The 13,405-nt window shown below is 53.3% G+C and overlaps 2 protein-coding genes across 10 annotated transcripts in view; one reads left to right on the top strand and one right to left on the bottom strand.

The window, feature by feature from the left end:
- The first annotated feature begins 451 nt into the window (after positions 1-451).
- On the top strand, positions 452-10,253 carry CDSN (corneodesmosin). Of its 3 annotated transcripts, XM_029585219.1 has the most exons (11): positions 452-772; positions 1,297-1,341; positions 2,429-2,503; positions 3,637-4,134; positions 4,252-4,404; positions 5,171-5,251; positions 5,682-5,774; positions 6,291-6,383; positions 8,024-8,158; positions 8,530-8,606; positions 9,214-9,314. In XM_029585219.1, exons 1-10 carry the CDS (start codon positions 724-726, stop codon positions 8,565-8,567), a joined length of 1,260 nt encoding a protein of 419 aa, XP_029441079.1. In that variant the 5' UTR covers positions 452-723; the 3' UTR covers positions 8,568-8,606; positions 9,214-9,314. The 3 variants fall into 3 exon arrangements, with proteins under 3 accessions (XP_029441079.1, XP_029441078.1, XP_029441077.1); XM_029585218.1 differs by having other exon boundaries at positions 3,637-4,404; positions 9,218-10,253; XM_029585217.1 differs by having other exon boundaries at positions 453-772; positions 3,637-4,404.
- The window catches only part of VARS2 (valyl-tRNA synthetase 2, mitochondrial), a 42,481-nt gene continuing 39,313 nt past the window's right edge, over positions 10,238-13,405 (bottom strand). For all 7 annotated transcript variants that reach the window (XM_029585211.1, XM_029585210.1, XM_029585209.1 and 4 more), the window contains 3 exons: positions 12,039-12,226; positions 11,403-11,552; positions 10,238-11,240 (listed from right to left, as the gene is read on the bottom strand). In XM_029585211.1, the coding sequence (XP_029441071.1) occupies positions 11,046-11,240; positions 11,403-11,552; positions 12,039-12,226 (533 nt within the window). In that variant the 3' untranslated portion in view covers positions 10,238-11,045. The remainder of the gene's footprint in view (positions 11,241-11,402; positions 11,553-12,038; positions 12,227-13,405) is intronic.

Below are 13,405 nucleotides of genomic sequence, written 5' to 3'. Positions count from 1 at the left end.
GAATACAGCACAGACAGCTGAAGAGCAGATCTTCATCAGAGCCCCATGCAGGCGTCACACTGATACACGTAAAGCATGAATACAGCACAGACAGCTGAAGAGCAGATCTTCATCAGAGCCCCATGCAGGCGTCACACTGATACACGTAAAGCATGAATACAGCATGGACAGCTGAGGAGCTGATCATCATCAGAGCTCCATACAGGGGTCACACTGATGCATGTAAAGCATGAATACAGCACAGACAGCTGAAGATTGGATCTTCATTAAAGTTTTAGATTGTTGTCTCCTTCTCTCTCTTACCCTCCCCCCCAACTGGTCTCCATCATTCCCCATCTCTTTTCCACTCCCTCCTCTTTTCCTCGGAGCATTAATCGCTCATTTCTGCTCCTCCCAGTTGGACCAGAGACGCCTGGAAAAACAAGTCCCAGGCTTCCAAAACTGGAAGCATTAGCACAAGGTGCCAGGGGTGTTACCCCCACCATGGCGTGCCTACCTCCCGAAACGCTTCCCCACCCACCGATGAGGCACGGCGAGGGCTCACCCGGATCCCGGGATCCGTGCCACGCCCGGGGTGCTCTCTCGTGATTATAAAAGGTCCTCGCCGAGAGACAGCCTCAGAGAGAGAGAGGAAGGCTCCGCACACAGTGCAGAGAGAGGAGCAGAAGAGAGGATTCACGCAGAGCATTCAGAGAACGGACAGCACGAGCCCCTGCTTTCAAGATGATCTCCCTCAGCCTCTTACTCCTAATCCCCTGCTTCCAGCTCTCCGGTAAGCCGTCTTTAAGATACGGCGGAGGTAGGGCCAGCGACCTCTCTTACGTTGTAAGAGGCGTCGCCTCACCCTGGCTGGCTCATGGGTGCCGTAAGGGATGTCTCTTATGGTATAAGACGTGATGGTTTGGTCAGAGGCACTTTTAGGCTAAGGTGACAGGCAATCTGCGTGGGCTCTCTTATACAGTGTTTGACTCCTAGGCTGTGATTTAATTTATTTAAACTTTTTTCTATACCGTCGTTCAGTGGATACCGCCACAAAGGTTTACAGTACGGCACATAAAAATGATGCTAAAATATGTCAAGTTACACAGCTGCCATTAAGGTTCGGTAACATAGCCTGTAAACAATATTAATTGGTAAGTGTAATAAATCTTGTCCAGTTCTCATTGTATCACTTTTGGATACGAGATTAGCTTTATCATTGTACTTTTATCCTTTATTGATGAGTGCTTAAGTGGTGGCATTTGGCGTCGCTTGCTTACCTTAATGCTTTTGTCCCTCTCCTTTCCGTCCCCGCAGGCTCGATTCCAGTTGGGTCCAAGTTGCTGTGCCGGGACCCCAGAGGTGAGCGACCGCTCTTACAGGGCAGGGGGAAAGGGGGCGGGAGAGATGACAAGGTGTCACGCATCGTTAGGGGAGCGCGCCCGGCTCCTGCCGCCCTTTCGTAATCCCCCTTTAACGTGACGAGAGAGGAACACCAGCTCACGCGTGTGCTGCCGCCGCCGGGCAAGGTTTCGGTTCCCCCGGAGCCAGGAGAGGGCAGCGGCCGCGGCGTGACTCTCAGGCGGCGCAGTGAGCCACGAGACGCTTTGGCTCCCCCCTCCCTGAGGAAGGGTCCCGGGGGAGTCGGTCACCCAGATGCCTCTCCGTTGGCAGGGACGGGCTGAGCCACTCCTGGCTTTGGTTTGTTCCCCCCCCCCCCAAAAAAAAAACATTGCATGCTGGGATTTGAGGGTTTGGGGTTTTTTTTTGTGTGTGGCAAAACTGGAACTACAAGTGCACAGGTGCAACGAGGATAAAAAAAAAACCCCAGGACTGGCTCAGACTGTCCTGGATGTCCTAGATCCATCTGGTCACCTTATTTATTGGCCCAGAGTCGCCGGTAATTCTCCCTTTTGTCCTTTATAATGTACCTGCCCATGTAGATGAATTAATTCGCCCCATTTTACTGTTCGCTTGTTTTGTGATACCTGCACAGGCGGGGGTTGCTCTGATGACCATCAGCACAGCAGCACCTTCCGGAGTCCCTCAGATTCCCGACCGGGAGGGAGACTCTACAAATGCTGAGCAACGTTATAAAACGTTAGGACATGAAAAGTAAGGGAAGGGGGGGCTTCGTAAAGCCTCTGGCGGGAAGGGACTCTTGTCAGATCTGAATGAAGCATTGCTCCCTCGGAAGGGGGGGGGGGGGGGGTAAAGAAGTCACCGGTCACAGTCTTGGCTGCTGGGGAGGGGGGAAACATCCCCTCAGTCAGGCAGACAACACAGGGTTGCCAGTTCTCCCCAGGCAGGAGAGCCTCCTGTTTCTGCAATAAAAAATTGTTCCCAATCCCCCCCCTTAATTCTGCCTCCTGCGAGAGCTTTCTGGAGCTCCCGGTGCGAGGGGAGAATGGGTTTTTCACTGCTCGTGATTCTCCGGCTTTCCTTGCAGGGGGGAGCACGGACATGAGCCTGCCACTGTGCGACAGCGTCCAGATGATCCAGCTCCACGGCTCCGGCGCTTCAGGTGGGCCTTTTTCTGGGACTGCGGGGGGGACTGGGATCGGGCGGGAGGGTGAGGGAATGGAAGAAGAGGTGCAGGGCTGGGAAGCAAGACCGTGCGGGGGAGGGGGGAGGGGTGCAAAGGGGATCGTTTGCTTCTCTCCCCCTCCCAGGAGGAGTTTAATGGCTTAATTATTTTTTATAACTAGTTCCACATCCGCTATTTCCTCTGATTTTGCTCCCCCCCCCCCCCTGTGAATGCTTTTCTGAGCACCGCTCACGCCGGCAGAATTGCTCCCTAATGCAAGGAACAGGCCCGGTGGCTTCCAATTCCTCAAATCTGGTCCTTAGTTCTTCAGGCATTAAATACTAGAGGAGGACTCCCCCCACAGGCTGTCAAAATGACTTTTTCTTTTAATACTAGGAACCCAATTAAATCGCCAGCGGCAGATTAGAGGCCTTTTTGTTAAACGCGCGCAGAAGCTCGCCGCCCTTCCTGAGGCAGGTGCCCAGGCGAAGGCCCCCGCCCGTGGGAGGGAAGAGGGCAGGTTGCTGACAGCGGCCCAACCAGTCTGCCCAGCCGCTCCCATCTACCCTGCCCTGGCCAAGGATATCTCCCAGCTGGGCGCCGTACGAGCTTGACCGCCTGCAGGATATCTCGCCTTATATGCGAGCCGGCTCTTGTCGTCTTCCCTATTTAAGTCCCGTTCTGGGCAAACGAGCACGCAAGCATCCCCCCTTCCTGAAACCAGCAGCGGCTCCTCCCCCCCAACTATCTTTTCTCACCCCCTGTCCCCATGTATAAATTCTGTCACAGCATCGGTTTCAACAATATCTGCAGGAGCTCACCTTCGAAGCAGATAAGGATTTCTTCAGGTTTCCTTTCAGTTTGTTACAACTAAAAACGAACGACAGAGTGACTACGAATGGTCAACATTTGTCCCTAGGCCCACAGTTGTAGGAGCCTTCACAGTTTCTGTGAGAGTGAATGGTAAAGGTTGGAGAAGGATAGTCAAAGAGAAACGACCAGGCTTGGGCAGGACTAGTCCCCCTAAGGAAGGACACGGTGCTGAGTAAATTCTGTAATGAGCTGGAACCGTACGTTTATGGTCAAGTTTACCCAAAGTCCTCTTTGTAATGCTCACCCTTTCTTCACAGGCTCCGCGGGAGGTTCTGCTGGCTCTGGGCAGGTGTCTGGCAACGGTGGTGGATCCTTTGGTGGAAGCAGTGGAGGATCTTGGAGTTCTTCCCAGTCCGTGCAGATCAGCAGTGGATCTTCTAGTGCCTCTGGAGGAGCCTCCGGCTCTGCACAGTTCCCCAGTGGAGGAGCCTCGGGCTCTGCACAGTTCCCTGGATTCGGTGGAGGAGCTTCGGGCTCTGCCCAGTTCCCCAGTGGAGGAGCCTCGGGCTCTGCACAGTTCCCCAGTGGAGGAGCCTCGGGCTCTGCCCAGTTCCCTGGATTCGGTGGAGGAGCCTCAGGCTCTGCCCAGTTCCCTGGATTCGGTGGAGGAGCCTCGGGCTCTGCCCAGTTCCCTGGCTCTGGTGGAAGACCCTCCGGCTCTGCCCAGTTCCCCGGATTCGGTGGAGGAGCCTCGGGCTCCTCACATTATATTCAGATCAGCGGTGGATCTTCTAGTTCCTCTGGAGGTGGTGGAGGAGCCTCGGGCTCTGCCCAGTTCCCTGGATTCGGTGGAGGAGCCTCGGGCTCTGCCCAGTTCCCTGGCTCTGGTGGAAGACCCTCCGGCTCTGCACAGTTCCCCGGATTCGGTGGAGGAGCCTCGGGCTCTGCCCAGTTCCCTGGCTCTGGTGGAAGACCCTCCGGCTCCTCACATTATATTCAGAGCAGTGGTGGATCCTCTGGAATGCAAGGCGGGTTCTTGGGCTCTGCACAGTTCCCTGGATTTGATGGGATTTCAATAAACTTAGGTAAGCATTGTCAGAAGTCATGAAGACACACAGAAGCACATCATGTACACTTTCTTCATTGGCATGCGATTCTGAAGGGGGAATCTCTCACTTGTAGAAGCGTTTGGTGACGAGGCAAGGAGGGGCTGAGGGGTGAATAGGTAGAGTAAGCATAGAAAAGTCTTGGACAGTGGAAAACGAGTGCAGGGACCAGGTAAGATGGCTTTACTGCTCCCAGTTAAGGGTGACAGATAAAAAGTTGAAAGATCCGTCCAAAGGAAAATATACGTAGATGATAACCAATGCATTCTACAGGAATTATCTCCAGTGCTAGCCAGTCAATTGCTCTTGATAAAACTATGAGTAAACCATCTTGAGTATTTACACTATTTTCACAGAAGCAAATAGCGTTGTATCCTCTCTGGGCAGGTATCAGGTGCCTGGAGATTGAGAAGGGAGGAAATGGAAGGGAATGCTAGAGGAATGGGCATTTCCTTCAAGAAGCCAAGTGATCATGTTGGTGGAAGTCCTGAAGAAAAAAAGGGAGACACCCCCCCCCCCAAATACCAGCCAGCACAAGGGAGACCCCAACAATAGCCAACTAGGGTCTTCTGTGGGAGAAAATTGGCAAACACTAAGAGTTTCACGCAGCGATAATCAGGGTTGGAGGTGTGCGTGAGAAGGGGTGGTGGAGCTAGGCCAGCCTCCCTGAAAAACAGGACAGCGCCAGCGGGAGGGGCCTTTCCAATGTACAAATAATTCCACGTGATTCGCTCTTTCCCCGCAGGCTCCGTGAGATTGGAAGATGTCCCCGTCTCTCCAGGGTGCGATAAAATAAAGAAAACGAACCAAAACGCCGCGAGTGCAGGTACCTTTCTGATTGGGCACGGCTGTGACCGTGATCTCACCGACCGTGGCAACACTGTCACTGTGGCCACTGACCATGAATGGGAACGGCTGACCCTAGTCCTGTGACTACGGTTGCCTCCGTGGCTGGGAATGGTGGAGCACACTTTTACAATATATAGCGACCGCAGTCACCAACTACGGCTGGAAATGGCTGACCGTGATGTGACAAAATAAGGACTGTGGGTGCGAATGGCTAGCTGCAGGAATGCTAAGATTGAGATTGCAGTCACTGACCCATGGATGGGAACAGCTGGCCAGGAGGAGGAGAATATTGTGAATGCGGTCACTGATGATGGCTGGGAGGGGCTGAGCACGGCGCGCCAACACCGTGATCGTGGCGGTGCTGGCTGACGAGATCCCATTAATAACCAGTATTCTCCTTCCCGCAGGCTCCTCTGGAGGATCTTCTGGAAGCGCGGGGACTCCTAAGTGCCTGGCAAATGTGGCTGCCGGGGGATCAGGCTCCTCCGCAGGAGCTGGAGGTACCTACCTTGACCAATGAAATAGCCCTGGCCCCTTCAATAAAGGTCTCCCTTCCTAAGAAGAAGGAGAAGAGTCCACCACAACCATAGAAATGACGGCAGAAAAGGACCAACGGTCCATCTGGTCTGCCCAGCAAGCTTCCCGTGGCAGTATCTGCCAGGTCGGGGGAAGTAGGACATCGCAGCTACGTGGCATTTCCAAAAGCACCTGCCTCTTTAACCCCCGCCGCAAAGTTGTAAAAGCGGGAAATAAATAAAACAACAAAGACAACTGTGTTGACGGTGGGGCAGGGGTGAGGGCTCGTAGCGCAAAAAAAAAAAACCAAACTCCCCGCCGGCTCTGGTTTCCAAACGGAAGGTGCCCGCTTAATTTCCCCTCTGGAACCGAGCGACGGCGTACGCAGGGTAAAAAAAAAAGGACCCGGCTGCTTTGCAACCATGAGGGGCATTTCAGAAACTGCCCCACCCCCTCCCTCCCTCTGCCACGACAGCAAAACGCTCTGTCTCGTTACGCAGGATCTTCAGGCTCCTCTGGCGGATCATCCTCTGGTTCCGGTCAAACTTCCGGTGGCTCCTCTGGTTCCGGTCACATTTCCGGTGGCTCCTCAGGTAATTCGGATAGATTGCCATGCAAAAATGCAAATATTTCTCCCCCAGGTTTGGACTTAGATGTAATGCTGTCTGGTCAATCCCTACCCCCAACGCCCCTAAACTGAAAGACAGAGCTTTAGAATGGTTTGGGGTTGGGGTTTTTTTTTGGAGGGGGGGGGGGGGAATCTGGTAGTTTCCACCTGTTTCTTTGAGCTTTTGGCTCGGTCAGAACCAGGGCTCAGAAATGGCACCAGGAGCCTTCAGTCATAAGCAGCCAGGGGCTTTTCCTCCGTTTCACATTTCCTCCATCACCTCCCGCCCAGCCAAAACTTGCTTTAGTCCAACCACTGCAGCAAGAGCCCTCGGCCGGGGGCCCATGCCTCATCAGGGATCCTTTTCGAAACCCTGCCATCGTGTTCCCTGAATCCGGCCACGAGGACAGACTCCTTCCCCGCGGGGAGCTAGTGCTACTGAGTCCCCAAGCCCAGGGCAGGGAGGCGGAGAGAGCTGAAATTGGGAGCCTTCACCTGGCAATGTATGGCACCAGCACAGCCACTGGGCCGGGCTGTATCCTGTCTCTAAGCCTTTCCCCAAGGTTCCCCCTAGCGCTGCTGCCTAGAGCCTTATCATGTTGCAATGGCCGGGGAGTGGTTAAGGTTGCTCGGTGGCTCTTTCTTAATTCCCACAGATAAACTGAAAATATCTCCTTCACAGCTGATTTTAACTTTTTACTGTCCCAGTAAATTGAGACTATATAATAATCTGGGACTAATAAAAACTGCAATGCACACAACGATCTGAGTATGTACAGGAAGATAAGATGCCTAGAAAAAGTAAATCAAAACCAGAGAACACACACACACATACCTGGCGTTACCACCAGTAGTAAGGCGGAGGTCTTGTGAGGTGTCTTATATAAGAATATTTCATTCTTTGTCTGATTTTCCCACCACTACTCGGCCATAAATCAGGCTGTGCACCCTTTCCTTTCCCATGCATTCCGGCCCTAGGTTAGAGGGGCCTTGCTAGGTATTGGCTCAAAAAGGTCAGCGGGATGTGACCTAGAAGGTAGCTCAGTAATGCAGAGTTCCCGAGGACCTCAGAGATTCAGCACCAGCACACAAAAGTCAGTGGTTTAGTTTCCCCAGACAAGACAGAGAGCTTGGCTGAAAAGAGAAGGCAAAAGGCTTAACAAATCCTAAATATAAATATATATATATATAATATATATATATATTTTTTTTTTTCACAATTTATACAGCTTAATTCAGTGGTTCAATTCTTCGGGGGCCTAACTGACCCTGCCCGTTCAGTGATAGTCTTCACATTGTTGGTCCCTGCCCAATACACGTATTTCCCCCCCGAGCTTGCCCCTGAGTTTCCCTAGGACTGAATGATAATGCATTCCTAAGGCATTATTCGAGAAGAAACTATAATGGGTCTCCCAGAGGAAAAAGTCTTTGTCAGTGGCAGAAAGCTTCTGGAATCCAAGTCACCGATGGGGCTGGTCCTACCAGACTTCCAACCATATGGCCACGGTGACGGAGCCATCAACCAGCCTGGTCCACACCCAGACGTACAACCGTCTGGGTGTGGACGTCTGGGTGTGGACCAGACGTACAACCGTACAACTACAAATTCTCCGTCTCATTATGCAGGCTCTTCCTCCGGCTCCAGTGTTGTACAAATTAGTGGTGGATCATCAGGCTCCAGTCAAAGTTCTGGTGGATCGAGCTCAGTACAAATTTCCGGTGGAGCCTCTGGTTCCAGTCAAACCTCTGGTGGATCTTCAGGTAACCCTCTGGAATGAATCGGGTCTCAAACATTCATTTTAATGTAAATGGGAAAACTTTTCCGCACTGGGCTTTGCCGTAGGTGTGTGCTGTCTCCAGAAACCATACAATTCCCCCCCAAACTGAATGACCAGAGCTTTATAATGCGTTTCTAAAGCTTCACGAGGGTCCCTGGGGCTGCATGAAAGAGATTATAATGTGTTTCAAGGATTCTCCAGCAAGGAATTCCAGGGTTTTCATGCACCATCAAGAACGAGGGGACAACATCACAAACGCGCACACACATTCAATCCTCATGGCAGGGGGGGGAGCGGTGCAATGTTTGAGGAAACTGCCTATAAACGAAGCTGTGTATCTCTCTCTGTCCGCAGGAACTAACCAGATCCACATTTTTGGAAAACGTCCTTAGGCCAACCTCAGGCCCCAGCGCGGACTTTCAGAACCCAAGGTATGACATGCAGCCAAAAACAAGACTCAAAATATCCGATACGTAAGCCCGCACCGCGGACCCTAGTGCGACGATGCTGCGGCTGCGGTCACCGCCCGTGGCTCCGAGCGGCTGACCTGAAGTGCGAGACTCCTGTGACCCCGGTCGCCAACCGTGATCAGTTAGAAATCAAAACAATAGCCAGACAACGCTCTCTGCCGCAGCCCATATTTCACAGCCTCAGGTCCGCCCCTAAATTCTATTACTTTATTTCATAAAGTTTTGACCAAGGTCAACAGGAATCGGGACTTGGCCAGATCAGTTCCCCCCCGAGCACAAATGCAACACAGGGAAGACCCATCTGGTTCAGCTAAGACCTGGGACAACTGGACCCGATGGGTCGAACGTTCGCGGCTTTAGTTTAAGCAAAGAGCCTGCAGGGGAAGTCGCTGAAGGCAGAGCAGGGACCGGGGGTGGGGGGGTCATCCTCTTAGCCAGAACGCGCAGCCGGGATAAAAGAGGGGACAGGTGACCACAGGCCACTCAGTGTATTCTCTCTCTCTCTGACTGCAGGGTGCGCTTTTGCATCTTCTTTCACTGCTGCTAACTTTTTTTTTTTTTTTTGAAGGAAGGAGTCAGAAGGAATGGACAGACGCACTCCTATCCCTTCCCAACCTGAACACACCAGCAACTACGTGCAACCAACTCTTTGAAGATTGCAGCCAGCTGGAAAAAAAAAAAAAAGACAAAGACAAATTTGACAAAAAGATTGGTTGCTGCTTTCTTTTTTTTTTTTTTTTTTGGAGGGAGCTGCCTGCCTGGCAGATGCACTGTCCCCACCACCAAGCTGAATCCTGCATCTTCGTGGGGCTGAAAATCCAAAAAAAATGAATACTTCACCATAGCTCAAAGAATTTCGCTCTCCCCCCCCCCCCCACGACTTTCCTCACCCACAAGCCCCCTCCGAATTTCAGACTCAAGTTTCAGGGACGAATGCCCCTCTGTCCATCCCGGAGGTCGGGCCTATGCACCGCCCCCTCACCTTTACGACGGAAACTGGCCAGCTCCGGGCTGCGCGTCACGCGGGAGGAACGGCACGGAAGGCCTTCCCCTGCAGCTTTGCTTCGCGGCGAGAGACGGCGGAATGGGGTGAACGGCTCCCGGACGCGTTTTCGTCACGGTGCATTCTTCCGTTTTTTTGCCAGTTGCCCGTATTGTAAATCTGCTTCCGGGCCTTCGCGCCAAACACCCACGAGTTAGGGCTGTGAATGTGCCGTGGCCCGGCTGAGCTGCTGCCAACGCAGGTTGTGTGCCAGTGGCAAGGTGTGCCGTGAGGGGGAGCCGCCTTGGGCAGCGTCTACACAAGACCCCCCCCCCCCCCCCCCCCCCCCCCCCCCCCCCCGAGAGGTGCCAGTGATCCCTCCAAACCACCCACGCACACAGATAGCCGTGCCATACGCTCTCTGAATTCATCGCTCCAGCAGCGGGCAGCTTTCAGACTCTGGCCGGGAGCCGCTAGACCCCCAGACCCCTACTCTCACAGGCTCGGCTGATTCCATGGCACGACTTTCCCTCTCCTGCCCTGTGCTTACCAGGGGGGGGGGGGGCACTGTCATAAGAAATGTTTGTTTGCATCAATGTTTTGTTAATAAAGTTTGTTTTTCTTTATTTCCTCTTCTTCTGGATTTGTGCAAGATTTGTCTTGGGGGGTGGGGCACAATTTCTTGGCGTTGGGTAGACTGATGTCCTAGCAGAGCAGTATAGACGGCCCTGCTTTACACATACAGCATCATCCATTTGTAAAACAAGTTACACACAGGTTCTTAATTTACATGCAGCAAGTATTTCAAACAGAGTCAAAAGGAGCACCGGGCAGCCTTGAAACCTCACGTGCACCACCCCGGTGTCGGTTCCGTCAGTCCGATAAAAGATTGCACGGCTTTTTCCTCTGCAAAATGGATTTTTCTGCATTGCCGCTAGCTCTGCAGCGCTGGCACCACCTCCTGGCCACGGCGAAGGACTGCAGCTAGGTATCTTCCAGAGATTTAAAGGGAAGCAGCGGCAGTCACCCGGACACAAGGCTTGCCATCGTCCCCGGGGTCACCGGAAAGAAAGCTCCAGAACCAGATGCAGGAGGAACAGGCCAATGAATTATTTCACAGAAAGGGCTGGTGGGGGCATGAACCAGGCTAACAGCAGAGACAGGGGAAACACTAATGGGAAAGGCCATGCTACTTCAGCAGGGAGAGACCATGGGTAGGCTGGAGCTCTTCCTCTGCCTCTGCCCCCCGAATCTCCTGCCTGAACAGAGATATATTCAAACAGCTTTGCATTTGTGTCCCTGCCGACACCAGGAGCAGTTTGGCTTCCCCTGAATTTTGCTAATCGTCCCACACTTCTAGCGTAGGGCAGTGCCCTCTTCCCTTCCCCTCCTCACACTAAAGTCTAACACAGCTGCGGTCAGTGACGGTCCTGGCCTGTGGCTGCCTCCAGGGAGATTCGGAGATCCCCCCTTCCTGCAGATTGGCAGGGGGAGGAGGGGCGACCGCGTATCTCCCCGCACCTCACGTCTTCTCCGCTGCCCTCGGTTGCCATTCGGGCGAAATCCTGCACGACCCGATCCAGCCACGTCAGCTGCGCCCGCAGCGCCGAAACCTTAGGGGAGAGGTAGAGAAAGCAGACAATTACCCATCCTATCAGTCGCTCGGCCTTCGAGGAGGATCTGTGCCAGGGTGGGGGGTGAAAGCGCACGCCTGGGAGTCCTTCAATACTCCAAGTGCCCCGGCGTCACACCTCCCCTCCCCCCCCCCCGCTCACCCTCTGCTGATGCTCTGCCTGCAGCCCGGCCGAGGTCTTCTCCCGGTATCCTTCTGCCAGCGTCCGCGCCACCATTTCAGCCACTTGCTGCTCCACCCTCTGCCGCTGGGACTGCAGCCGGGGGAGCTCCTGCCGAGGGTCCACCAGACCCTGTTGGACGACACAGCAGACACAGGGGACATCAGATGATAAAGGCGACGTTTGCCCCCCGCCAGTCCAAAAGGTTAATGTTTAAGGCTGTAAACCTGCAGACGTCCCCAGCTGCTGCGGGTGCCCATATTCGAAACAGAGCTGCAAATTAACTAACACTAACACACACACACAAGTTTCTGATTGGTTCCAGCAAGCAAAGCTTCTCGTGATATAACAGGCAAAAGGGAACAATCAGATACCAGAGTGCCTGAGGCCTTGGCATGACTTTTTGGCAAAACGGCTGCCGTCAGAAGGTGGCCAGAAATTTTTTTTTTTTAATTCACAGTGGTGAAAAAGAAAAACACACACAGAGACAGAAGACGAGAGAGACGCACCGCCCAAAGCACAGAGAGACAGAACGGCAGCAAGACAAGAGAGCGCCTGATGCCGAGAGCTAACATACGAGAGGGGTCCTCTCTCTCCTGGGGAAACCCACACACTGACCTGCAGGCCGAGGAAGACCCGTGTGTGGGCGTTCACCACGCCAGCCGCGCAGCCCCCGAGAGCAGCCGCCTTCGTCTCCGCCGCGTCCCGGAGAAGCTCCAGGGCCCCCGAGAGCGAGAGCGTCAGCAGGGGCTCCCGGTACTCCCGCAGCACCCGGAGAGCGCTCTCCTCCGAGCAGACCACAAACACTGCAGGGGGGGGGGGGTAGGGGGAGGGGAGGGGGCGAGAGGAGAAGCCGACATCAGAGCCGCGAAAACCTGAACCGGAGCATCGCCCGGCCATCGCCGGACATGGAAGGCAGCAGGCATAAAAACACTGGGAAAACATATACATTTTTATTTTTTTTAAATATTTTTGCAGTTGTGTCATCCCCGGCCTTACGGAGAATCCCAAAATTTCAAAAGCCCTTTAACCCGGCACGTTTTACCTTCGCCTGAACCCCGCGCCTTCCCTCCACGCGACTAATAGCACGTGCGGCCTTCCACAGCAGGCATAAAGGTTTAGCCGCCTTCCCCAGGGGGCGGCAGAAAGCTCGTTAAAAACCTTCCCTCTTTAGGAGAGCTCGTTTCTGATGGGGTTGGTTTTTCAGCCTCCTTCCCTCATCAGTAAGCCATTTTTATTTTATCATCGCCTCGTCTGTCTCACTTGATTTTAGGAATGTTTTTTGGTGGGGGGGTTTTTTTCCTTCAGTACGTCGCCCGGGCCTTTCCTGTGTTAGACGACTAATACATTTTTAATAAAATGTAAAACACACGCAGGTGGCGTTTTCAAAAAAAAAAAAAAAAAATTGAAGCACCCGGCTGAATGTGTGGCGAGTTTCAATGGGAAAATCCCCGTGGACATGGTCCCTGGGCAGGCCATCTGGAACCTGCGCCGTTAATGAGACGGAGGCGGCCATTTTGGTTGCTGGCGCCCGGCGATGTCGCCGCTGACCCACGGGTGTCGCTGCGACAGCCCCACCAGTGGCACAGCCACGTTTCGGTAACTCTTCCATAGGAGCGGCGGCAGTAGCAGGGGTCTCTCTCGCTATTCAAGATGCCTTTTTTTTTTCCTTGGTTCTCTCTCCTGTGCCCCTTCCAGTCTTATTCATCGGTCTCCTTCCTTTTGTGCCCTAATCTCTTCTATTTTCGCTTCGAGCATTTTTTTTTTTTTGTAGAAGCGATTAACAAGTAAAATAAATAATAATAATAATAAGCATGCATCCTGCCAGGAAACGACAGGAACTGTGTTGTAGGGCTGAGGGTCCCTGTATCATGTGCTGCCACGAAACAAACAAACAAACATAAAAAAGACTGTGCAGTAGGGTCGAGTGTTCCTGCAACACGAGACAGCATGGACTCTGCAGGGGGGGCTGAGTGTCCCCGTAA

The sequence above is a fragment of the Rhinatrema bivittatum genome, chromosome 19 (assembly GCF_901001135.1).
Source record: "Rhinatrema bivittatum chromosome 19, aRhiBiv1.1, whole genome shotgun sequence".
NCBI classification, from domain to species: domain Eukaryota; kingdom Metazoa; phylum Chordata; class Amphibia; order Gymnophiona; family Rhinatrematidae; genus Rhinatrema; species Rhinatrema bivittatum.
The sequence above is the reverse complement of the archived record's forward strand: the minus strand, read 5'-3'. Positions and strand labels throughout refer to the sequence as shown.